General features: G+C 43.1%; 1 protein-coding gene across 2 annotated transcripts in view; it reads right to left on the bottom strand.

Annotated features, from left to right (window-relative positions):
- The window catches only part of mgat4a (alpha-1,3-mannosyl-glycoprotein 4-beta-N-acetylglucosaminyltransferase A), a 261,656-nt gene that overhangs the window by 62,423 nt on the left and 174,058 nt on the right, over window positions 1-25,175 (bottom strand). For both annotated transcript variants that reach the window (XM_059646773.1, XM_048533263.1), the window contains exons 8-9: window positions 18,565-18,679; window positions 1,870-2,000 (exon numbers count right to left, since the gene is read on the bottom strand). In XM_059646773.1, coding sequence (XP_059502756.1) covers window positions 1,870-2,000; window positions 18,565-18,679 — 246 coding nt within the window. The remainder of the gene's footprint in view (window positions 1-1,869; window positions 2,001-18,564; window positions 18,680-25,175) is intronic.

The following is a 25,175-nucleotide window of genomic DNA, read 5'->3' as shown; positions in this document are numbered from 1 at the left end:
GACTCTTAACTGATAATGGGCAATAAATGCTTGTGATGCCCACATCTAGTGGGTGAACAAATGAAAAAAAAGACAATTTTTGTGTCATCTGCAATCTTGGCAATAGTGCATTTACCTCCGTTATACAAGTTATTAAAGTATATTGGAAATAATTGTGAACCTAACATGATCCATGTGGCACTCCACTGGTTACCATCCTGAAAATGCCCTATTTATACCAATTCTGTATTCTATTAGCAAATCCTCAATTCAGGCTAATTTACATTTCCTAATGCTATGAGCTTGTATCTTCTTAAGTCGCCTTTTGTATAGTACCTTATTGAGTACCTTTTGGAAATCCAAATATAATGCATCTCCTGATTCCCCTTTATCTACACTGCTTATTACCTCCTCAAAGAGCTTCATTCAAGGGAACTGGGTGTCATTGGCTAAGCCAGCATGTATTTCTAATATCTAATTTCCGAGGGGGCAATTCAGAGTCAACCACATTGCTGTGGACCTGGAGTCACATATACGCTGGACCAGGTAAAGATGATGGATTTCTTTCCCTCTTAGGACATTAGTGAAGTAGATGTCAAGCATATAAATTTAAACTTTCATCTGGTATTCAAATCCATCCATGCAACATCCCCTCCCATTTTTATAAACCTCTCTAGCCCGACAACCCTCTGGAACTCAGCATTTCTCCAATTCTAGTCTCTTTTGAATTCCCTTTTTCCTCTGACCAATAAGTGGTGGTAATGCCTTCTGTTGCCTCAAGGAGACAAAAACACAACTTGATAAATGCACTAGATCAATTTGAGATTTAAATAAAAATGCTGGGAAATTTGTTTCATACTAGCCACCCTAGGTATTCTGACTGAGCCAAGAAAATCTTCCGGGCTGGCTATTTCCTTATTGGGTCTCTCTTTCAGTTCTAAGCATCAAGAGACTTTACATCATCAAGAAGCAGGATGTACATATACACAATCATCCCCACAGTCTAAGCTGTTATCAGGGTCAGGATTGTGCTGTGGACTCCTGCCAAGTGACAGATGGATCAAGAATGCCAAATCTCATTTCATTTCTCTCTTAAATGCCCACAGCAGGATGACACCATCTTCTGCCTCTGACCAGTTTTCAAGCATACCTCAATAAATAAATAAAAACAAACAGAGACTTTAAGCAGGGAAAGCTTTGTCCAATGCACGGGTTATATTTATGCGTTATGGAAACGTGACCCAAATTAAAATTCCTCTGTTACTTTGAGAATAAATTTATAAATCTTTCCAATGGTAAATTATATTTGAGAACTCTGTTTAGAATAAAAGTAGAAAAATATAGGAGTTGAAACAATTGAGTACTTAATGAATATCCTAGCTTGTGGGAAAGGCACAGTTTGCTTTGATATTTTCTGAACCCACAGCATCCACTGCCTAATGTACTGGACTGGTCTGCCAAATGGCAGGCTCAGTAGATGGAAATATATTAGAACTTTAAAGCGCAGGCAGCAACCTTACATTAGTGACCATCTGAGCCATATCTGCAATGTTCCACAACTGTGGAAGACGCTCAAGAATGATGCAAATCAACTAGCTCTTACAGTATTTTGCTCTCAGCGATCGGTCACTCTCCAATCGGCATCTATCTACAGCTCTAAGACAGAATGTGTCACATGGGATAAAATGATAGAGCTAGAATTTGCATTCAATCATTTTGGCTATTGAGAAAAATACACAAATAGGTCACAACCTTTTTCTGATTAATAAATTAGTAATCGCACATATTTTAATTAGTTTATTTTCATAATATAACTATAAAGAACACATTCTCATATTGCAAACCAGAGCTGGAGTGCAAGCATTCTACAAGACAAAGATCTGCACTTACTGCATCTTTTTCTGGGTTGCAAACCTTCACCCACAAGATATGGTCTAACAGCCAGTCAATCGGTTTCTCCTTGTGGAACATCAGGATGAACTCCACAATAAGATTCAGATCAGGAGACTGAAACATTTTACCTTGTGAGAGAAATGAAAAACCATTATCAAATGCAACTGATGCAAAATTACTTGATATTAGCATGGACACAGTGTAAAATAATGTCCAAATCATGTTTGACAACTTAACACAGCTAGACTCTCATTTTGTTTTTGTGGTCAAAATGCATGTTGTGGCATTGCTACATAATCATTTTCACATAGTGCAGCTCTGTAATCACACCCACTGCAGTGTGCACAATTTGTCGGACTACAACCAGCAACATTAAGCCAGAGTAATAAGAGGTCAAATAACACAAGAAAATTTCTCCAATTACATTGAAGAGCCTTGTGTTCTTTAAAAATAAAACCAACCTTCCAGCAACTTCAGCAACTCAATGTTTCAATTTGCCTTTGGGAATCTGGCCAAAATTGAAAAATGGCAAATATCAGAACTGCTGCTTAAAAGGGAAAAAGGTAACCATGGAAATTTAGGGCCCTCTTTCTTGTCTGGGCTAGTATGGGCAATTTGAGAGAATTTGCAAGAACACTGACACTGGTTCTTCAAGGAGGATCAACAACAATTTAATGGAAATACATGAATGCAGTGGATGGATCTTCACCAGGTGCTTGATGAAATGCCACTTGTGACATTTGCAGAGGTTAAAGCATGGGCTACAAAAGGGAAATTAGATTCATGAATCAAAAACTGTTAGACTGTGGGAAGTAGTTAGCATGGAGATATGGATTTAAATGATGTGCTTAGTGCTTTTAGCCAAGGATCGGTGCTGGAACCTCTTTCATATGCAGAAATAAATCGGACACTGGCAACAGAGGAATATTAAAGTTCATTGACACCAAATTAGTGGCCTAACAACCAATCGGTTTGGATTTCTGGAAGACTCATGACAAGGTGCCTCACAGGAGGCCGCTAAATAGGATAGGAGCCCATGGCGTTACGGACAAGATACCGACAAAAGTAGACGATTGGCTCACTGGCAGAAGGCGGAGAATAGGGATAAAGGATCTTTTTTGGGATGGCAGCCAGTGGATGGGGTCAGTGTTGGGACCATAACTATTCACATTATACATTAATGATCTGGTTGAAGTAACTGAGGGCATTGTTGTTGAGTGTGCAGATAACACTGATAGAAAGTGTTGTGGAAGCAGGGATGCTTTAGAAGGCCTTAAGCTAAGGGAGTAAGCAAAGAAGTGGCAGACTGAATACAATGTGGGCAAGCGTGAGGTTATGCACTTTGGTACGAATGAATAGAGGCATGGATTCTTTTCTAAACGGGGAAGGGCTTTGGAAGTCTGAAGTAGTAAGGGACTTAGGATTCCTGGTTCAGGGTCCTCTTCAGGTTAACTGCAGGTTCATTTGGCAGTTAGGAAAGCAAAGGTAATGTTAGCATTCATTTGAAAGGTCTAGAAAACAAGAGCAGGGAGGTACTGCTGAGGCTGTATAAGACTCTGGTCAGATGGCATTTGGAATATTGTGAGGAACTTTGGGCCCTATATCTAAGGAATAGTGTACTGGACTTAGATAGGATCCAGAGGAGGTTTACAAGAATGATCCTGGGAATCACAGGCTACTCATACAAAAAGCAGTTGAGGACCCTGGGTCTATACTCACTGGAGTTTAGAAGATTGAGAGGGATCTGATTGAAACTTACTGAATGCTGAGCGGTCTGGATAGAATGGACATGGAGAGGATGTTTCCACTAATAGGAGAGACTAGGGCCTGAGGGCACAGCCTCAGAGTGAAGGGATGGCTGTTTAGAACTGAGATGAGGAGGAATTATTTCAGCCAGAAGGTGATAAATCTGTGGAACTCATTGCCACAGAAGGCTGTAGAGGCCACGTCATTGACGGTATTTAAGACAGAGATGGATAGGTTCTTGATTAGTAAGGGGATCAAAGGTTACAGGGAGAAGGCAGGAGAATGTGTTTGAGGAACATACAGGCCATAATCAAATGGCAGAGCAGGCTCAATGGCCTAATTCTGATGTTATATCTTTTGGTCTTGGGACTTATGAGGAAGAAATTGTCACATATTGCAAGAGGAGAGGCAAGAACATTAGCAGAGAGATGGCTGAAATAATTCAATGTTGAAAAATACAAAGAGGGACATCTTGGAGAAAAATTGAACGTTGAAACGTGCAACAACAATGAAAAATGTTACAAAATATTGACCACGACCCTAGGGGTTAAATAGAGTGGGACTGCTTACAAAAGTAAAATAATGTTGGATTTTGTACAAGGCATTTTTCCAGGTCAGTTTGCCACTGAAGATACAATCTTAAAATCAAGCTAAGTGCTGGAGAAGCTCATCAAGTCTGGTAGCATATGTGGAGAGAGCAAACAGTTAGCATTTCTCTCATAAATCCACTGAATTTTGCTTTTATTACATGCATTGGGTCTCTGCTCTGCAGTTCATTGTAGCACTAACAATTGCTGAAAATCAAAATTTGGTGAGGGGATATCTGGTCAGGTCCAGCAGGGTTGGGGCTATTGGGTTGGGTCCCAGGGTGTCAAGGACTCTGGGACATGTGTAGTTGGCTGTGTGTGTAATGTAAGATTGTGGGGGTCTGCTTAATAGTTACCCAGGAGTCAGACAGTGTATTTAATTGCCTAAATTTTCCCGAGGAACTATTTCACTTCATTTCGTCAGAACCCCCTGGAATCTCGGATTTGGATGGAAACTTTCAGAGGGGGTACCAGCAGAAAATTCAATTTCCTGAGCAAATCCTTTGGAATCTGCGCTTATGGGCACTTCCTGCATTCCCATCAGCAATTCCTGTCTACGCTAACAAAATAACTGCCTGGCTATCAGAAAATCCATGCAGCTCTCATGAGAAGCTCTGATCAATAGAATCATTTAAATTTTGCCTTTAAGTGGTCACTTTAGGTTTCTGGTACAAGTGATCACATGCTTCTCAGCCACAGCTCGAATACTTTGTACACCTTTTGGACACTTCATCATAGAGGGCTTAAGAGACTGAATTAAAAACAAATTTTATTTTCTCTCAACTCTTATAGCATTCCTCTGACACTTCCCTCAAATGGCCATTATTATGTGTGAACCTACCATTGGAGTTTGTTCTGGCGTATTAGTGGAGGGGAGAAAAGCAATTAGACAGAGAACAGGCTGAAGTTCTCTAATATAACACAGCGTGGAGCTGGATGAACACAGCAGGCCAGGCAGCATCAGAGGAGCAGGAAAGCTGACATTTCAGGTCAGGATCCTTCTGAAACGCCAACTTTCCTGTTCCTCTGATGCTGCTTGGCCTGCTGTGTTCATTTAGCTCCACACTGTTATCTCTGACTCCAGCGTCTGCAGTTCTTACTATCTCTTCTTCTTTTGACAGTTTTTCTTTGAGTGAGGTTTGTGGTGGGTGGCCTGCCAAATACTACACAATTTTCAGCTCTTCCGCTCATTGTTCTGGAAGCAGGCTCTTTGATGGATTCCCTATTGAAGAATCTTGCGGCAGGAGAAATGGACGTCTTCTCTGCTGCTGGGACTTTGCCGTTCTGTTGCCACCCAGTATTTAAAGCCCAGCTGTGCACCATTTAGATGCTGCAAACCAGGAACTGCTCTTCACACCTTGGTCTTGAAACATTATCCCAAAGGAAATAGTCCAGACAAGGAAGTTAGCTCCTTGGCTCACTCTTCAGGCTGGGAAGTGCTGGTGGATGGAGTGTCGGAAAAAAAGGCAGTGCTGGCCAACAAAGGAGACCACACCACCCGACCCAGGCAGCCTAGAGCGAGAAAGTGGCCCGGGTCAGTGCAGTATCTCGGGTGAAATGCAATGCACAGCTGTGCAGGGAGAAGGTGAAATGATCTTATGAACTCTGCAAGGGGAATTGTCATCATCTTCTCTCTGCAAGCTCACACTCACAGGGCCACCAACCCCTCTTATAACATATAACAAAGTGTGGAGCTGGATGAACACAGCAGGCCAAGCAGCATCTTAGGAGCACAAAAGCTGACGTTTCGGGCCTAGACCCTTCAGCTTTTGTGCTCCTGAGATGCTGCTTGGCCTGCTGTGTTCATCCAGTTCCACACTTTGTTATCTTGGATTCTCCAGCATCTGCAGTTCCCATTATCACCAACCCCTCTTAACTCTGTTACTGCACACTCATATCACCAAGACTAATAGACTACACCCCCTACAATTGCATGCAGCATGTCCACGCAATAGGTCTCACCCACCTCATTGTCCCAAACTGCTAACCCTTCCTGCCCTGAGCAATGCCTACTCAGTCACCATCTCTCCTGCACCTATATTGCCACTAATGCTCTTCCAGCTGCTGTTACAGTACTAAGTCCCAGAGTTTATCTCACTGCAGGGAAAAAAAAATCAACTCACCCCAGACCAATATCTTGACAGCACCCCAATTGACCAACCTCTAATTCCTGGAATGGTTGGACTTTCTTGCAAGACTGACTGCTGCCAACCCCCCTAGACTGGAATAGGGTGAAGCCCTCTACTGATTATGGCCATATGCCCTGATGGCCCACAGTCCCCCTTGGCTTTACTAAGGACTGGCCCATTTTGACTTTCACACAGGGTCGTTGTTTGATGAATCAGCTGCTGGCACATGTTGTAGGTGTGACATTGACAATAACGTGATACTGTACTGCCACATGGCCACTCCCAAACTGTCCAGCATTCTGAACTGTGACAAGCTACCTCCATGCTAATACGGAACGCAGGCCACAGACGCCATTAGCCTCCGTGTAAGGTGAAAGGCGTGAAGTTAAAAGCTGTTAGAAACACCCTGCGTAGATACAGGCAACGCCAATGTATCCTCTGTGAGATTTTGTATGCCAACTCATATGGTTACATGGCTGTCAATCGTCCAGCTTTTATTCCAGATATTTTATTGAATTCAAAAATGCCGTGTCTAAGTGCTTGTTTCGCATTGCTAGCCTAATACATTGCTCAAGAAACCACAGGTATTTGATCTGTATCACTACATTGTGGTGGTCTGGACACTGTCATTTTCTGAATCTGTTCCCAGTGAACTCTTGAACTTAGCAACTTATGTAATCGAGTTAAATCCTTAATAACAACCAAATACGTCTAAACAGATGGTGTTGTCATGGGATCCCCCTTAGGCTAAGCTCTTGCAGACATTTTCATCAATTTCTATGAGAAATGTGTTTTTGATGGAATTGTTCCTAACCACCTGTTGCTTGCATATCTCTGATAAGTAGATGCTACCTTTGGTATATTTGAAACTGCAGCTGCATGTAAGAATTCCCTCCCATGCCTTAATGACCTTCAGCCCTTGCTTAAACTCACCTTTCAAACAGAGCCGTCTAAATGAGGTCCTTAATGCTGAGAAATCTGTCCCCCAAAGCCAGCTGCATCTGGTCAATAAACGCCTTCTGATTCCCACAAGTTCAATTTTTTTTTTAAGATCGGTCATGCTGTCAATCTTGTAAATAAAGCCTAAGCCAAATGCCTACTCAAACAAGCCCAATGCTGAAAAAGGCCACATCTAATTGATTTTGCAGGATAATGGCCACTTCAGTCAGAAAATTGGTTGTTGTGTATCACTCGGAATGGACCTCGGATAATCCTGGAAGGTTTCAGTATCTCAAAGAAGTTTCACACTGCTGCAATGCAGTAGCAATACAAATGTATTTTCCAATAACGTGTTTCCATCAAAGGCAAAAGGACAGTCTTCTTCAGACACTAATGAGTAATACGTCATATGCATTTCAGTGGGCAGAGTGTGCAGCAAAGTAGTATTACTTCCTCAGCCCTGTTTCCTGTAAAGACTCTATTCCATTTCCCCAGTTCCTCCATCTCTGTCGCATCTGTTCCAATGATGCCAACTTTGACAAGGGACCCTCTGAATTGTCCACCTTCTTCCTCAATCAAGGGTTCTCCAGCACCAGTACTGACTGGGCCTTAATTGTGTCTGGCTCATCTCCTGCACTTCAGCCCTAATCCTCTCTCTTCCTTCCTACTACGGCGATAGGGCTCTCTTCGTTCTTATCCACCATCCCACCGGCATCCACATCCACAGGATCATTAGCCACTATTTCCGCCACCTCTAGTGAGGTGCCAACATCCAGACACGTATTCTCCTCACCTCCCTTATCCCCCTCCTGTAGAGGACACCCCAGTCCATTCTTCTTTCACTCCTAATATCATCCCACAGCCACACGTCACCATCCCCTGCAACTACAGAAGGTGTAATACCTGTCTATTTACCTCCTCCCTCTACATATTCAAGGGCCCAGATACACTTTCCAGTTGAAGCAGCACTTGACCTGCACTTCCCGCAATCTAGTCTACTGCAATTGCTGCTCATGATGTGGTCTCCTCTACATTGGGGAAACAAAGCGTAGACTGGGTGACCGCTTCACAGAAAACTTGCATTCTGTTCGCAAAAAAGTCACAGAGCTTCAAGTTGCCTGCCACTTAAACATGCCACCAACCCCACCCCCCAGCTCCCTGGCCAACATCTCTGTTCCAGGCTTGCTGCAGTCTGTGCAAGCTGCTCAGTGCAAACTGGAAGAGGAGCGTCTCATTTTCCGCCTGGGGACCCTGCAGTTTTCCGGACTCAATATCGAGTTTAATAACTTGAGCTCTCCCATGTCCTTACCCCTACCCCGACAACCAGGCCCTGTTATCAAGTGGTCTGCTATTACACACCACCAATTGTTATCCATTCACAGTTATTAACCCAGCTAGCCACATCATTATCCACTCCTTTGTCTACGCAACTGCTCTTCTCTCGTTGGGCTCTACCCCCACCTATCGTTTACTCCTTATCCCTTCCCCTACACTCATTTCTGCACACGAACTGACATTTTCCTAGCTACCATCAGTTCTGAAGAAGGGTCACTCAACTCAAAACCTTAACTCTGATTTCTCTCCGCAGATGCTGCCAGGCCTGCTGAGCTTTTCCAGCAATTTTATTTTTGTTACTGCGAAGTAGACTGGGAGACCAGCAAGTCAGTACTATCATGAAGCCAACTGAGAGCTGTGTGCAGTTTGTCAGTATCACTGAGAAATAGACTGGGAGGGGTCTGCAGTTCGTCAGTTTCACTGTGAAGAAGACAGAGATAACGAACCCTGTATGGGAAAGGCAAAGTCAGAAAGCCCTTCACCTATTTCGCCAAGTCAGAGCCAAACTGTGAAACCACAGGAAGAGAAGTAACTGATGACTGGGTATTTCTCCATGATTCTTTTGGTTGGCTCAAATTTGAACTCAATAAAAGAATCTGGAATTAAGAATCTGCTGAAGGCCATGAAACGATTGCCAATTGTTGGAAAATCCCATCTGATTCACTAATACCCTGCAGGGAAGGAAATCTCCCATCCTCACTTGGTGTTGCCTACATGTGACTCCAGACCCACGGCAATGACTCTCAAATGTCGTCTGAAGGGACCTAGCAAACCATTCAGTGCTATCAATCACTCCGGAGTCTCAGCAACAAAATGAAACTGGATTGATTACCTGGCATTGGCCTAGGCACCAGAAAAGATAATAGCAGAAACACCTCTACTGACCCTGCAAAGATCCTTTCACAAACATACAGTCGGAGTCAGAGTCATTCAGCATGGAAACAGACCCTTCGGTCCAACTCGTCCATGCCAACCAGGTATCCTAAATAAATCAAATCCCATTTGCCAGCATTTGTTCCATGTCCCTCTAAACCCTTCCTATTCATATACCCATCCAGATGCCTTTTAAATGTTGTAATTGTACCAGTGTCCACTATTTCCTCTGGCAGCTCATTCCAGGCATGCACGTTCCATAATGTTGTCTCTTAAGTCCTTTTTAAATCTTTACCCCTCCCACCTTAAGCCTATGCCCTCTAGTTTTGGACTCGCTCAACCCAGGGAAAAGGCCTCATCTATTTACAAAAAAAAAGAAGTTGCTCGAAAAGCTCAGCAGGTCTGTCAGCATCAAAGAAGGGAAATCAGATCGGAGGTTTAGTTTCAAATTGGGAGAGCTATCTCACAGTGGTAGAGGTGGCAGCACAGTGGTATACACTTGGGAATCTTCAGCATTGAGTCTGGATCCCATGAAGTCTCATAGCTTCATATTAAATGTAGGCAAGGAAATCTCTTGCTGGTTATTATGTACTGTTGCACTTTGCTGATGAATCGGTACTCCTCCATGTTAAGCAACACTTGGAGGATGTACTGAGGGTGGCAGGGGTGCAAAGCGCACTCTGGGTGGGGAATTTCAATGTCCATCACCAAAAGTGGCTTGGCAGTAGCACCACTGATCAAGCTGTTTGAGTCCTAAAGGTCCTAGCTGCCAGGCTAGCTCTGCATCAGATGGCGAGGGAACCAAGAGGGAAAAACATACCTGTCCTCATCCTTACCAATCTGCCAGCTGCAGTTGCATCTGTCCATGACAGTATCGGTAAGAGTGACCACTGCAGTGTCCTTGTGAAGACAAAGTTCCACCTCCACATTGAGGATACCCTCCATCGTGTTGTGTGGCACTATCACTGGGCTAAATGGGACAGACTTCACACAGATCTAGCAACTCAAGTCTAGGTAACCATGAGGCACTGCCAGCCATCAACAGGAGTAGAATTTAACTCCAAGACAATCTGCAACCTCATTGCCCGACATATCCCCTGCTCAACCATTCCCATCAAGCCAGGGGATTTACCCTGGTTCACTACGGAGTGCAGGAGGGCATGCCAGGAGCAGCACAAGGCATACCTAAAAATAAGGTTTCAACCTGGTGACGCCACCACCAGGGCTACTTGCACACCAAACAGCATAAGCGACAAGTGACAGAGACTAAGCAATCCCACAACAAATCAGATCTAAGGTTTGTGATCATACCACATGGTGGTGGACAATTAAACAACTCACTGGAGGAGGCGGCTCCACAAATATCCCCATCCTCAATGATGGAAGAGCCCAACACAAAGACAAAGGTTAAAGCTTTCACAGCAATCTTCAGCCAGAGGTATGTCCTGGATACAAAAAGGACAAATCCAACCTGGCCCCTCCAGTCAACTCTCAACCATCAGTAAAGTGATGGAAAGTGATATCAATACTACTATCAAGCAAGACCTGCTCAGAAACAACCTTCTCAGTGATGTCCAGTCTGGGTTCCACCAGGTCATTCTGCTCCTGACCTCATTACAGCCTTGGTCCAAACATGGACAAAACAGCTGAATTCTACAGGTGAGGTGAGAACGACTGCCCTTACCAACATGGCAGCATTCAACTGAATGTGGTATCATGGATCCCTAGCAAAACTAGAACCAATGGGTATCAAGGAGCAAACTCACTGCTGGTTGGAATCATGCCTGGCACTCAGGTAGTCATTGGAGGTCAGTCATCTCAGCTCCAGTACACCTCTGCAGGAGTTTCTCAGGGTAGAGTCCTAGGTCTAACCATCTTCAGCTACTTCATCAATGACCTTTTCTCCATCATAAGCTCAGTTCACTGATGATTGCATAATGTTCAGCACTATTTACGACACCTCAAATACTGAAGCAGTCTGTATTCAAACGCAACAAGATCTGGACGATATCCAGGCTTGGGCTGACAAGTGGCAAGTAACATTCATGCCAAACAAATGCCAGACAATGACCATTTCCAATAAGAGACAATCTAACCACCGCCCAGTTTGCCTTCTTAATTACTTGTCGCTTAATTACTCAATTTCCTATGTGCGGCTCCATGCATTAGAACACCTAAATCCCTTAGTCCTTCACTTTTTAGAAGCTTCTCCATGCAAAGGGCTGTTGATTCTTCCTACCTATATTAAACTTCGTTTGCCAAGTTATTGCCCATTTACTCAATCTATCTATGTCCCCTTGAACATTTCTTATGCCCACATCACCTACTTTTGCTTTGTCAGCAAATTTGCCCCAATCTACATGCATATAAAAAGGTAGTAAATAATTAAAGCCTAGAACTGATCCTTGTGGCACTCCACTAATTAATTCTTTCCAATGTGAAAAAGGACCATTAATCCTGACTCTGTGCCTTCTGTACGCTGACCAATTCTTAATCCACGCTAATACATTAGCCCCAATACTGTGAGCTCCTATCCTGTGGAATACAGTTAATGTTATTTGTGGCAGCTTCTCAAATGCCTTCTGAAAAATCAATATACACTATATCTATCTGTTTGTATTTATCAGTTCTACTTGTTGTAGCCTCAAAGAACTCCAGCAGGTTTGTTAAACATCAGTTCCCTTGCACAAAACCATATTGACTTTGTTTGATTATGCCCTTTTCTGAATGCCCTGTTATTTGTTCCTGAATACTGGACACTAGCATTTTGTTAACAATTGACAAATGTAAGGAGCTGAGGCCTTGGGCAGATCCATCATGATCTCATAGAATAGCAGGATAGGTTTGATGGACTGAATGGCTCACTCCTGCACCTACTTTTGTTCAGCAGTGTGATCTCCAGTACATCCCAACGATTGGTGGCTCATATGACACAGCACATTACTTTGGCTGTTCACAATAGACAGAGTACAAATGGTGCTTGTGCTTGCAAAACTCAGAGCACAATGACTAATTTTGAATGTGCTTTTGTGATTGTTCATCAAGTGTGGTACAATCCCTAGTATGGTCAGAATTACTAACAAGCTAACCAATTGACGATTTCCAGTCAGGTTTGTAATGTGGCTTAATTACACATGCTAGAAGCTTCATTAGGTCTTATGCAGGGATCTGGCCTCTGAAAGGAAAAGGAATGTGTGCAGGCATTGTACCTTTTTTGGAATGGACTAAATTATAAAGGGACAATAAACCCCTGGTGCATTTTCCAAGGCAACCCTTATAATTATAGACCAACCAGAGCTGAATAGCTCTGAGGAAGTGTCACTGGACCCAAAACGGTAACTCTGAATTTTTCCCCACAGATGCTGCCAGACCTGCTGAGCTTTTGCAGCAGCTTCTGTTTTTGTTCCCAAATGGCAAACAATCAGTATTCTGTCTTCATGCAGAATAAATGGCTACTAAATTTGAAATTTGGTATTCTTGCATATGTCCTGAGGAAAAGCAAAAAGCTATGACAGGGTGTCATTTTTGCTCAGTAATACTCAAGCTCCGGGACCCCACATTTGTAAAATCCCATCTTAAACACCAGAGAGATTTTTTCACGTGATGGAGACCAACCACAACATTAATAAAATCATGTATATCGATTGGCAGCACCTTGAAAATTTTTTTCCCATGTTTCACTTTCATAATTTAAACTCTTCTATTCTGAAGAAGGGTCACTAGACCTGAAATATTAATCCTGATTCCTCTCCAAAAGATGCTACCAGACTTCCTGAGATTTTCAAGCTACTTCTGTTTTTGTTTCTGATTTCTAGCATCAGCAGTGCTTTCAGTTTTTCACAGTTTAGAGGATTTCAGTACTAAGCCTACTCTTGCACTGTAGGTGATACAGACTGCATGTTAGAAATTTCTCTGGGTCACTGCACATGTTGTGGTCTGACTTACTCAATGGTGGTAAATGGCACCAGTCTCACTGCTATTCTCAATGCAAAATTCAGTTAAGTAAACTGATGGGCAAGCCATCTCAAAGCAGTGCTGCTCATGGCTCTGTGCCATACAAATCAATTAACCTCTGAGACATTAGTGATCCATCTCCTCTCAGCAGATTTAAAAGATACAAAAAGAAGTGAGGAAAACATAATAAAAACTGAAAGAACTGTGGATGCAGTAAATCAGGAATAAAAACAGAAGTTGCTGGAAATCAGAGTTAACGTTTTAGGTCCGGTGAACGTTCCTCCAGTTCTGAGGAAGGGTCACTGGACCCGAAACATTAACTCTGATTGTTTTCTTCACAGATGCTGCCAGACCTGCTGAGCATTTTGAGGAAAACATAATACTGTCTTAACACAATATCAATGCAGTCATGTTGTTACAATACATAGGCACATGAATTTTACCCTGGAAAGACAATGAAAAACTAAGTATTCATAAGGTAACTCCAAGATGATATACCATTTTTTGCTTAAACCTTTAAACAATGGGACCAGGGCCTGACCATCATACTCGGCATCACTTTGAAATTAACTACTGAGAAAAAAAGAAACCCTCAGGTTATAGTCTCAGATGGAGGTACAGCTATTTGGGGCTGAGATGACAAGAAACTTGTTCACTTAAAGGATTATAAATCTATGGAAATCTAAGGAAGAAGCAAATATACAGCTCTACACACCTCAAAGAAAATTCCTTACCAGTGAGGATTAATCTCCAAATTTACTTGTGGATTCCTTGTTTATCATGAGGACCTACTCCTGCTCGAAGACTCTCGGTTTAAGGACATCAGTGTCATGTCCCAACTGACACTGCCACCCCCACCCCCCCGTCACCCAGTGACATTGCCTCAGTTATTTGTGGTGCTATAGACTGTGACCAGAGGCTTGGCTGAGAACAGTAACTCACTGCAAAGGCTGCTGTACATTTTAAAATGAGAAGCTCACAAGTTGTTGGGTGTCAAAAGATTAATGTTTGTTCTTTCAATATGGGATTACTTTACAGGGATCACTTGCACAATACAATTTGACAGACATAGAGTATACGGCATTATGTCTGTCTAATTTCATTATTGCATTTTCTCTAAACCAGAATTTCTGTATGTAATTCATAGCATGAAGGAATGGTCAGGCTGACTTACAGGTTGGAGCACCAGATGGCATTCTTAAGAATGTTACTCGCTTAAATTGCAGAAATATAACTATAGCCAGGCACTTTTTTTAATGTCACAGTTTCCTACTCGACACCTGAAGAGTTGCTGGAGAACATTTCTAGATGATATCCTTGCTGCCATTCAACCCTGTAAAAAGGGTTAGTCAGCCGGGTGTGCAGCTTTCAGCCCTCACTCAAATATTTTCTAGTCAACTTGTTCCTTAGATAGTATTTCACACCTCCCACAGTGGGTGGGAGTTCAATCCAGGCCTCCTGGTTCAGAGATGGGGGCATTATCTGTACTACAATGTCCCTTTCACCCCTCACTCAGAAGGCTGTCCTGCCTCATACAGCTGGCAGCCAATTCAACAGTGCCACAAACTGCAGCAGGCTTTGCTGGGATGATGAGATATTTGAACTCTGGGAACTGCTCAGTATCCAGCGCTAGGTAAATATGCATAACGTTTAGGGGAGGGGCAGGTGAGAGCTAAGAGAGATGGGAAGACCCAAGGGAGCAGAGGGTCTTAATGGATGGGCCAGGGTGCGTGGGGGATGGTGGATGTGAACCTTCCTGGGTATGGGCAGGACAATGTTGAATAGAGGTCATTGGTAGAGGCATTACCCAATCTCTGTCCAAGACTTGAGTGGCATGACTTTGTGGTCTACCCCACCACCACTGCTTCCACCCTGCCCTGAAGGCCTCCCGTCAACCTCAAATTGAGGCTGGATCAGATTGGTGAACACGATTGTCCATTGGAGCTCCTCAAATAACTCAAAGGTAGTGGGCCAATCCAGACCTTGCCCATTCCGCTGTGAATGTCAACAGGTTGGAGTGGGCAGAGGGACCATCACTTGGGAGGAGTTTTATGCCTTCCCCTCTCACAGACACACTGGCAGAGGACTGTTAAATTCTGCTGCAGAAATCATTAAACCACAGTGTGAAAGCCCAGGGACCATAAACAGGTTACTGCAGTTTAAACTGGGTGTAACTAATTTAATTGCTATTCAACACAATAAGTTGATTGTTTCCACTCGTGATGCAGCTGTAAAACCCAAGACCAGATTTTTCAATGGCTAATTTAGAACATAGAACATAGAACATAGAACAGTACAGCACAGAACAGGCCCTTCAGCCCACAATGTTGTGCTGACCATTGATCCCCATGTATGCACCCTCAAATTTCTGTGACCATATGCATGTCCAGCAGTCTCTTAAATGTCCCCAATGACCTTGCTTCCACAACTGCTGCTGGCAACGCATTCCATGCTCTCACAACTCTCTGTGTAAAGAACCCGCCTCTGACATCCCCTCTATACTTTCCACCAACCAGCTTAAAACTATGACCCCTCGTGTTAGCCTTTTCTGCCCTGGGAAATAGTCTCTGGCTGTCAACTCTATCTATGCCTCTCATTATCTTGTATACCTCAATTAGGTCCCCTCTCCTCCTCCTTTTCTCCAATGAAAAGAGACCGAGCTCAGTCAACCTCTCTTCATAAGATAAGCCCTCCAGTCCAGGCAGCATCCTGGTAAACCTCCTCTGAACCCTCTCCAAAGCATCCACATCTTTCCTATAATAGGGCGCCCAGAACTGGACGCAGTATTCCAAGTGCGGTCTAACCAAAGTTTTATAGAGCTGCAACAAGATCTCACGACTCTTAAACTCAATCCCCTTGTTAATGAAAACCAAAACACCATATGCTTTCTTAAGAACCCTGTCCACTTGGGTGGCCATTTTAAGGGATCTATGTATCTGCACACCAAGATCCCTCTGTTCCTCCACACTGCCAAGAATCCTATCCTTAATCCTGTACTCAGCTTTCAAATTCGACCTTCCAAAATGCATCACCTCGCATTTATCCAGGTTGAACTCCATCTGCCACCTCTCAGCCCATCTCTGCATCCTGTCAATGTCCCGCTGCAGCCTACAACAGCCCTCTACACTGTCAACGACACCTCCGACCTTTGTATCGTCTGCAAACTTGCTGACCCATCCTTCAATCCCCTCATCCAAGTCATTAATAAAAATTACAAACAGTAGAGGCCCAAGGACAGAGTCCTGTGGAACCCCACTCACCACTGACTTCCAGGCAGAATATTTTCCTTCTACTACCACTCGCTGTCTTCTGTTGGCCAGCCAATTCTGTATCCAAGCAGCTAAGTTCCCCTGTATCCCATTCCTCCTGACCTTCTGAATGAGCCTACCATGGGGAACCTTATCAAATGCCTTACTGAAGTCCATATACACCACATCCACAGCTCGACCCTCATCAACTTTTCTAGTCACATCCTCAAAAAACTCGATAAGGTTTGTAAGGCATGACCTATCCCTCACAAAGCCATGTTGACTGTAATTTCTATTAGGATGGAGAAAACACGCAGGAGAGGGGCATTGCTGGTGGTTGGAAAGGTAGGTGAATGACTATCATCGGCCCAAAGCTTTACCAAATTACTTTGCAAACCAATTTGTTGGCTGTTCACAACAAAACCATGAATGAAACAGCACGGAGAAGTCGTGCAATATAAGCAGAAAGTCCAAACACCTGGCATTGACACATTTTAAACATGTAAAGGCATAAATAAAATTCACGCAACTTGTTTAGAATCACAGAATCAACAGCATCCTTACATTGTGGAAGCAGGCCTTTTGGCCCATCCAGTGCACACCAACCCTCTGAAGAGCATCCCACCTAGACTTAGACCCACCTTCCTACCCCATCCCTGCCACACTGCATTTCCCATGACTAATTGACCTAGACCGCACATCCCTGGACATAATGGGCAATTTAGCATGGCCAATCCATTTAACCATGTTTAAAACATGAAACATGCATGAAAACACACACAACTAAAAGATGAGATAGTACGAACTGCCAATACTGGAGTCAGGGATTAGAGTTTCAGGTCGGGACCCTTCTGCAGAAAGACTCTTTGGAAGAAGGGTCCCAAACTGAAATGTCAACTTTCCTGCTCCTCTGATGCTGCCTGGCACACTGTGCTCCTCCACACACAACTATAATTTGTATTTACAAACTTCCTTTCTGTAGGCTATCATTCCCAGGGTCTTTACACAGGTAGCAGGATGTTCACAATCTGATAAGGTACATAGTGGTTGGGTGGTGGTGGTGGAGAAGTCAGAGAATCTAAGAGGACAACTGAACCTCTGAAAGTGGTAATGGTAAACGTTGTTCAGAGAATGATGGATTCTGTGAGTGAAGTGTGGAGAGAGAGAGATAGAGAGAGAGATAGAGAGAGAGAACTACAAGTGAGAACCAAGAATTAGGGGAGTCATGAGCAACAGATGGGGCACCAGATGAAATGCTACCAATGTGCATGTAAGACAACCCCTTAAAAGATTTGAAAGCAAAGGCACAGGTCTAGGATCCTAAAGTCAATGGTACAGAGGGACAGAGAGTCAGTGGAGCACATCAGAAAAAGCAAGGGAATGCACCAGAATGTTGAGGGGAAGTGGATTCAGCTCATGGGCTTTTCTCCATACTTTTTCTGCACTTTTTTTTGGTGTGGATAGCAACAGAGCCTGCTTAAAACACATAAAACATTACAAGCTTATTTTGAAATTTTCTGGAGTTCCAGAAGGATACAGGTGAGGAAATGTTTAAGGGGAGAATCTGAGAATTTGATTCTAGGTAAATGATAGGGTTTGGTGGCAGATGGTGAAAACTCAAGCAGACATATTTTTTCGGAGGAGGCGATGTGTCCTGTTTGAAACAGCATGCTGCAAAATGATACTTTGTTTCAATTAAAATAATCATAAGTGAAAACAAATGTTATGAAAATAGTATCAAATATAAACATTTTAGTATTCATAAGTACTAATCCAACAATTTTTTTTCTGTGGTATTTTTGGTAGCCTTTGATATTAAATTGCATAGGCATCACCAGTTGTGATTTTTAGCTGTTATCTGCGTCAGAAATATTTTCTTACCTATAAACCCCAACTGTGAGAATTCTAGTACCATCCAATCTTCAGAAGAAAGCTGAAGTGCAAAATTTTTCATGGTGCTGAAGTAATGATCTTTGGCAACTATGTCATCTTCAAGCTGCGGGTAAGCACAAATTATTTTTAGCTCGAGGCTCAAAATTCATCATTCCTTAAAAAATTTAGAGGACAGTGCTAAAACAGTGACAAAGTCAGGTAAAGTTGAGAGTCTTATGATAATGTATTCACAAGCACTCAGTGAATAAACCTTTGATGGTTTATTCATACATTATGAATGAGTTGCAGTTTGATGATTGAATCTTAAATTTTATTATGACCTGAAGGCAGAAGTGACAGTGAATAAGGCAGCTTGGAGGAGACAAGAACTTGCCACTAGAGAAGTGATAAAGAGAATAAAAAGGAGCGTGAACAGATTGAATCAGGGTCAATCTTTCTAACAAGGCTTTCAGGATGATCAACTTTGTTGTATTACACTGCTTGTTCCATGAATCTGTACAGAAGTTAACAATAGATAATTTGTAACCATTTAACCTATACTTTAATAGATCGGACTTTAAATGCTGCCAAAGAGACAGGACTGTCAATGCTTTTCGTCTTAAACACACCAGGACTACAAGAACATTAACTTTGGAAAGGGAACAACCAATGGATACAACATGAGAAGACGGTGGTTGGCATGGAGATGTATCAGGAACTGTTAACTTCCCTTGTTAGCTGATTAAATTCAAACCAGTCCAGCTGACTGATTGATCAGAGCCACAGGATCTTCGCTGTATGACCAAGTAATTGGATCAGCCTTTATCAGCCAGAGGGTCATTTGCTAATTATACACGATATACAATAAATGTCATTCGGCCTAACTAGTTCACACTGACATTTTTAGCTCCATTCAAGCATCCTTCGATCCGTCCTTTATTATTCACCTCAACTACTCCTTGTGGTAGCAGGTTTTACATTTTTGTCAAACTTGGTAAAAGTATTTCTTCTGAATTCCCTACTTAGTTCTTTTGTATCTCAATTGATAGTTTTTAGCTTTGCTCTTCCCACCAGTGGAAACAGGCATTCTGTGTCTACTCTTGATAATAAAGATTTTAAATTAGGTAAATGTACAGTCTTCTCTTTTCTAGGGAAGAGAGACCCATTCTGTTCATCATTTCCTGATAGGTATGACCTTGTGGTTCCAGTATGATTGTCATCCATCTTTTTGCACCCTGCCATGTTCCTCTACAGGCAAATTGTTCCTCTCCCTAGAGAGAGAACAAAGAATGGGAAAAAAACTGGGAAAGTTGGCCCTGGATAGATATTTGCCGGCTCTTGCCCCTTCACCAATTATGTTCCAGGCAAGAAAGTACACTGGGGACTTTCTCGAGGTGCCAGTCAATTAAGTGACTCAATGGCCACTTAGGCTCCTCAGTATACCACCACACTGATCACCTCCCTTCCCAAGCAAAGGGACTGGTTTCTCAATTAGGTAGCCAGGACAAATGCCTGTTGGGTTAGGGAGGGCCTCCAACTGCCTTGCTTTCAAACCCCTGATCGTCCTCTCTCCACAAACCCCACTCTCACAAAAAACAAAATAAAAACCTTCATCCGCCCCCCCCCCCCCCCCCCCCCCCCACCCACTTACGGGGTGTCTGAGGAATGGGCCTAAATTGACAATTTTTAGGACCCAGAGACTGTTGGCTTATTTTTTAAAATTCACTCATGGCATATGGGGCTCACTGGCTGGCCAGCATTTATTGTCCATTCCTAGCTGCCTTTGAGTGGCTTGCTAAGCCATTTAAGTGGGCAGTTGAGAGTCAATCACGTTGTTCTGATCTGGAGTCACATGTAGGCCAGACCAGGTGAGGATGGCAGATTTCCTTCTCTGAAAGGCATTAGTGAGCAAGATGGAATAAATAAGGACTGGAGAAGCTGGAAGCCACAGTCTATAGGTGTGAAGCTGTAAAAACAGAGCAGGTCAGACAGCATTGGGGAGTGAGAAAGTCAACATTTCAGGCAGAAATCCTTTTGTCAAGGTTTTTACCACCAATCAGCAATGGTTTTGTAGTCATCAGTAGATTCTCAATTCCAGATTTTAAAAAATTGAATTCAAATTCCACCAACTGCTGTGGTCCCCAGGACTCCGGAGCATTAGTGGAGTTTCTGAATTAATAATCTAATGATAATACCAGTAGGTCATTGGCTGGAAAGTTCTTGGAAACCTGGATGTCATTGTTGAGGCCTGCATTAGGTCAAAATAGTTGCTAAAAGTCACTGATCAGCAGATTGCCACATGATCGGTCAACCTTTCTTAGCAATGGTGTGGCGAATTAGTCAACATCTAACACACCTACCCCACAAATAGAGTCATACAGCACAGAAACAGAGCCTTCAGTCCAACTCATCCATGCCGATCACATATCCTAGATTAATCTAGTCCCATTTCTCAGCATTTGGTCCATATTCCTCTAAACACTCTCTATTCATATACCCATCCAGATGTCTTCTAAATGCTATAATTGTACCAGCCTTCACCATTTCCTCTGGCAGCTCATTCCATACATGCAGCACCCTCTGTGAAAAGGTTGCCCCTTAGGTCCCTTTCAAATTTTTCCCATCTCATCTTATGCTCTCTAGTTTTGGACTCCCCTAACCTGGGGAAAAAGACCTTGACTATTCACCCTATCCATGCCTTTAAGGTTTTATAAACTTCTGCAAAGTCAGCCCTTAGCCTCCAATGCTCCAGGGAAAATGGCCAAACCCTATTCAGCCTCTTCCAGAATCAAAAAGGGAAAATTGTAACCTATATCATTTTATAAAATAATGACCAGAGCTGTGCACATCAATCTAAGTGGGAACTAACCAACACAACTTTAGCATAACTCCACTCTTTTTTCATCCTTCCGCAAATAAATCCTAATGATTGTTTTGCTTCTTTGTGAGGTAACAGGGCAACCGTTTACCTACATAAAATACCAGCCTTAAATTGTAATTTGAATATATGATGAAGTCAGGGTTGGAAATCTACTAGAAATCCTGACACCGAGTATTTAACACTTCTTGTAAATGTTTTGGAAAAGAAACCTCTGAATCAATGACCTTTAAATTATTAATTTATGGGCACATAGCTCAGTTGCACTGCCGTGTGCACATACTCTGATGTGTTAACAAAAATTGCAGCACCATTTAGTCAATTCTAGTGGAGCGCACCAAGTTTTGTGGACTGATGCATATTTTACCAAGACCAGACAATCAGAAATAACCGTTATTAAAAGAAACAGCAGCAACTTGAAGAATCAAAACTTGCTACAAAGGAAATGATGAAGTGAAGAGGAGGTGTTGGAGCAGGTTGGCTGCAGGAAAACCACCGGACAGGTCTTTCAAGTTGATTAATTTATGATGTTAAATGATTTTCTGTCTGAATTAATACACAACTTGACATTTGATAATGGGCTAGGTTTGCCAAGGAGTGACAATCACATGCAGATTGCTCACTCCACTTCATTTCTTTTATGAAAGGAGCAAGCTCCACATTTCTAAGAGGAGATTTTGATTCAGGCTCCTTCGGAATATGGAATCATACTTCCATTCTGATAGTTCAGAGTGCACAACTGTTGTAGGAAGGCAGACTGTGGCCCTTATCAGTCCAGTCAGTCATCATATTCTGCCGTTTAGAGTTTAGAGAGTCACTTTGAAAGCTGCTGTCAAATGGCAAGTAGATACGCTGATGTTACATAATGGTGAGGGTAGAGTGCCAGATGAATAGTGGGTGAGATGCTGAGTGTGTAGGATATCAGTGGGAAACGTCATAGGGTGCCATCTGTGTAGGATGCCAAGTAGGAAATAGGAAAGCAGTAGGGTGCAAGGTGACAGGGGAGCTAAATATGTAACACAGTGCATAAGTCGGTAGATGGATGAATTGGGTTTGTGTTTGTCTGTCTGTCAGTCTGTGTGTGTGTGTGTTGGGTCTGGAAGTGCAGGAATGTCACTGAGGGCACAGCAAGGTAAGATAGGAGCATAGGAGTGGTGGGTAAAGGTAGTGCCCAGTGGCGGTGAGGAAGTGGGGAAAGAAGTGACTGGGTTCCAGGGAGTATTGGGTCAGGGTTTGAAGCGTGTAATTGGTCTGGGGAAGTGTGGTTGCAAAGGTCGGAGGCACTTGTGGCGTCCGTTTAATAGCTATTCGGGAGCTAGACAGTATTTAATTGCCCAACTTTTCTTGAGCAACTATTTGCCTAATTTAACGCCCCAATTTAAATGAACAAGTTCAGTTGGTTTGGGGATAGGTGAATTGCCCGGTGCAATCTGCAATTTCCCAGGTTATTCCTTCAGATTCTGCTACTGTGGGAATTCCTCAGGATCCATACACACAAACTATACACAGTCTGGAACACTGACTGTCTGGGCAGTGCAAAATCTGGCCTAAATAGCCTAAGCTGATCCTTAATAGGCCTGCCTTTGTTGAGTAGGTCACTGCATTTATCACAAAGGATATGGAAGCTACTTGGCTCTGCCACTCCACGTGGCCCTAATTCTTAATTCCAAAGTTGGAGGACTTCTTTCCTGAGTTCACAATGAGGCCATCAGGTTTCACTGGGCAACCATCCCCCTATGGCAAAGTGCCCCTAGCTCCCAATTGCTGGTAAAATCCCAGTGATGGTGGGAAGGTGATAGACATGGCATCTCTGTCAGGGGTGAAGGAACGTGCAGAAGGATGAATGTACAATCACAGCCATTGTGGCTTGATGCCATTTTACACCCTAATGACTGGAGTGTCCATTTTGTGTAAGCTGCTCACTATAACCCAGCAGATATTAGAAGAGGCCTTTCAAGTAATGTTTCAAGGAACCCTTTTTCTGGGACCGAGGAGTGCTTCTTGGATATGCAAAAATAATTTGGGCTGCTGTCATCCAGCGCTCTAACCATCCCAAATCTCCAGTCTACTGACAAGCCCCATGAGGTTACCCATTGGTATTAGAATCTACCACGTAATGTGTCACATTGAGGAATACTAACATATTTATAGTCCTTGTTACTATTTGACCACAATCCCAGCACATTTTGCTTATGCTCAGTTACAAAGGCAGCTTGTACTGGCAACCAACAGTTCTACTCATCTGAAGTTTACCTGTGGAATTTACATTCTGGAAAATATTGTGTCCCAGGAACAACAACCTTCCCTCTTTATCAGCAATTTTCCTGCAGTACCTGAGGCCCAGCTTGTGAACTCCCATCCTAAACCCTCCTTGTTCTTCATCTCTCTGCCCTCTTTCAAAATGCTCCCCAGAACCAACAACATCATCATAGATTCCCATCATAGAATTACAGAATCTCTGCAGTGTGGAAACAGGCCAGTTGGCCGATCAAGTCCATACCGACATTCCAAAGAGCATCCCACCCAGATTCACCCCTCCACCCTATCCCTGTAACCCTGCATTTCTCATGGCTTATCCACCTAATGTACACATCCCTGGGCAATATGGGCAATTTAGCATGGCAATCACGTAAGCCGCACATTTTTGGACGGTGGGAGGAAAGCGGAGCACCCGGAGGAAACCCACACAAATGTGCCGACTCCACACAGATTGTTGCCTGAGGCTGCAATTTAACCTGGGTCCTTGGTGCCTTGAGCAGCTGTGCTAACCACTGAGCCACTGTGCCATCCTTGATTAAGATTTATGACAGCTACCCTCATATTTTTGTCTAGGTTATGATCAATGAGCCCTTCTCCCACCCCTAAATGGTTAGAATTAGGTATCTTGGAAGGTGAGATAATGCCTATGTCCTTGAGTACTATCTCATCCCCTGCTTAATTTCAATGAATGAACGCCTTCCCAAGATGGCAAATGCGAGGCTAATGTCACTCTCTGCAACCATGGCTAATAACTGTTACGCAACCCCCCACTGAGGCAGAACATGGATACAATGCAGCCCATTCCTTCACAAATGCTATGGTGGAGCAGAGATTAGCATCCTGAAGGTGAGGTTCTGATGTTTGGATCGGACTGGGGGCAGAACGCTGACTCCTGTAGCTGCTGTAACGCTGCATGTCGATCAGGCAGGTGATGGTATAAAGTGGTATGAATGTGCATCTGTTTCCAGTGCAGAATCATTGTGTGCCACCTATGTGACCTCAGAAGCTGATCTTGTTTGCTTCCCTCCCACTCCATGTACAGTGAAGGGCCATTGACTGCCAGCGATTGACCTGCTGCACAGCTCAAGTGTCAATTCTGAAAAGTCTGGCAGGTCTTTCTGCACTAGTGAGTGCACAATAGTGTGTGAGTGAACCACCACACAGGCTTGAAGTGTGTATATTTAAATGAACTGGGAAAAATTGAATGAGAGCTCACGGAGAGAAATTGTCTATGAATCTCACTGAAATTAACACTTAGCTAATATTTGGTAAAATCCAGCCTTGGATTTAACATTTTCCACTTCTACAATATGTATTGCAAGGGTAAAATGCGCCATAATAATGATATAACATTCCTTTCCTGTAAAAGAGCATGGCCTCTAACAGCACAAACAGTGCTACAGGTGATCTGATGATTAGTGGTGCTTTTGAAATTCAGGCAAAAATAACAAATACTTAACAATATTATCTGATCAAAAAATTA

This window comes from Stegostoma tigrinum, chromosome 6 (genome assembly GCF_030684315.1).
Source record: "Stegostoma tigrinum isolate sSteTig4 chromosome 6, sSteTig4.hap1, whole genome shotgun sequence".
NCBI classification, from domain to species: Eukaryota; Metazoa; Chordata; class Chondrichthyes; order Orectolobiformes; family Stegostomatidae; genus Stegostoma; species Stegostoma tigrinum.
The sequence above is the reverse complement of the archived record's forward strand: the minus strand, read 5'-3'. Positions and strand labels throughout refer to the sequence as shown.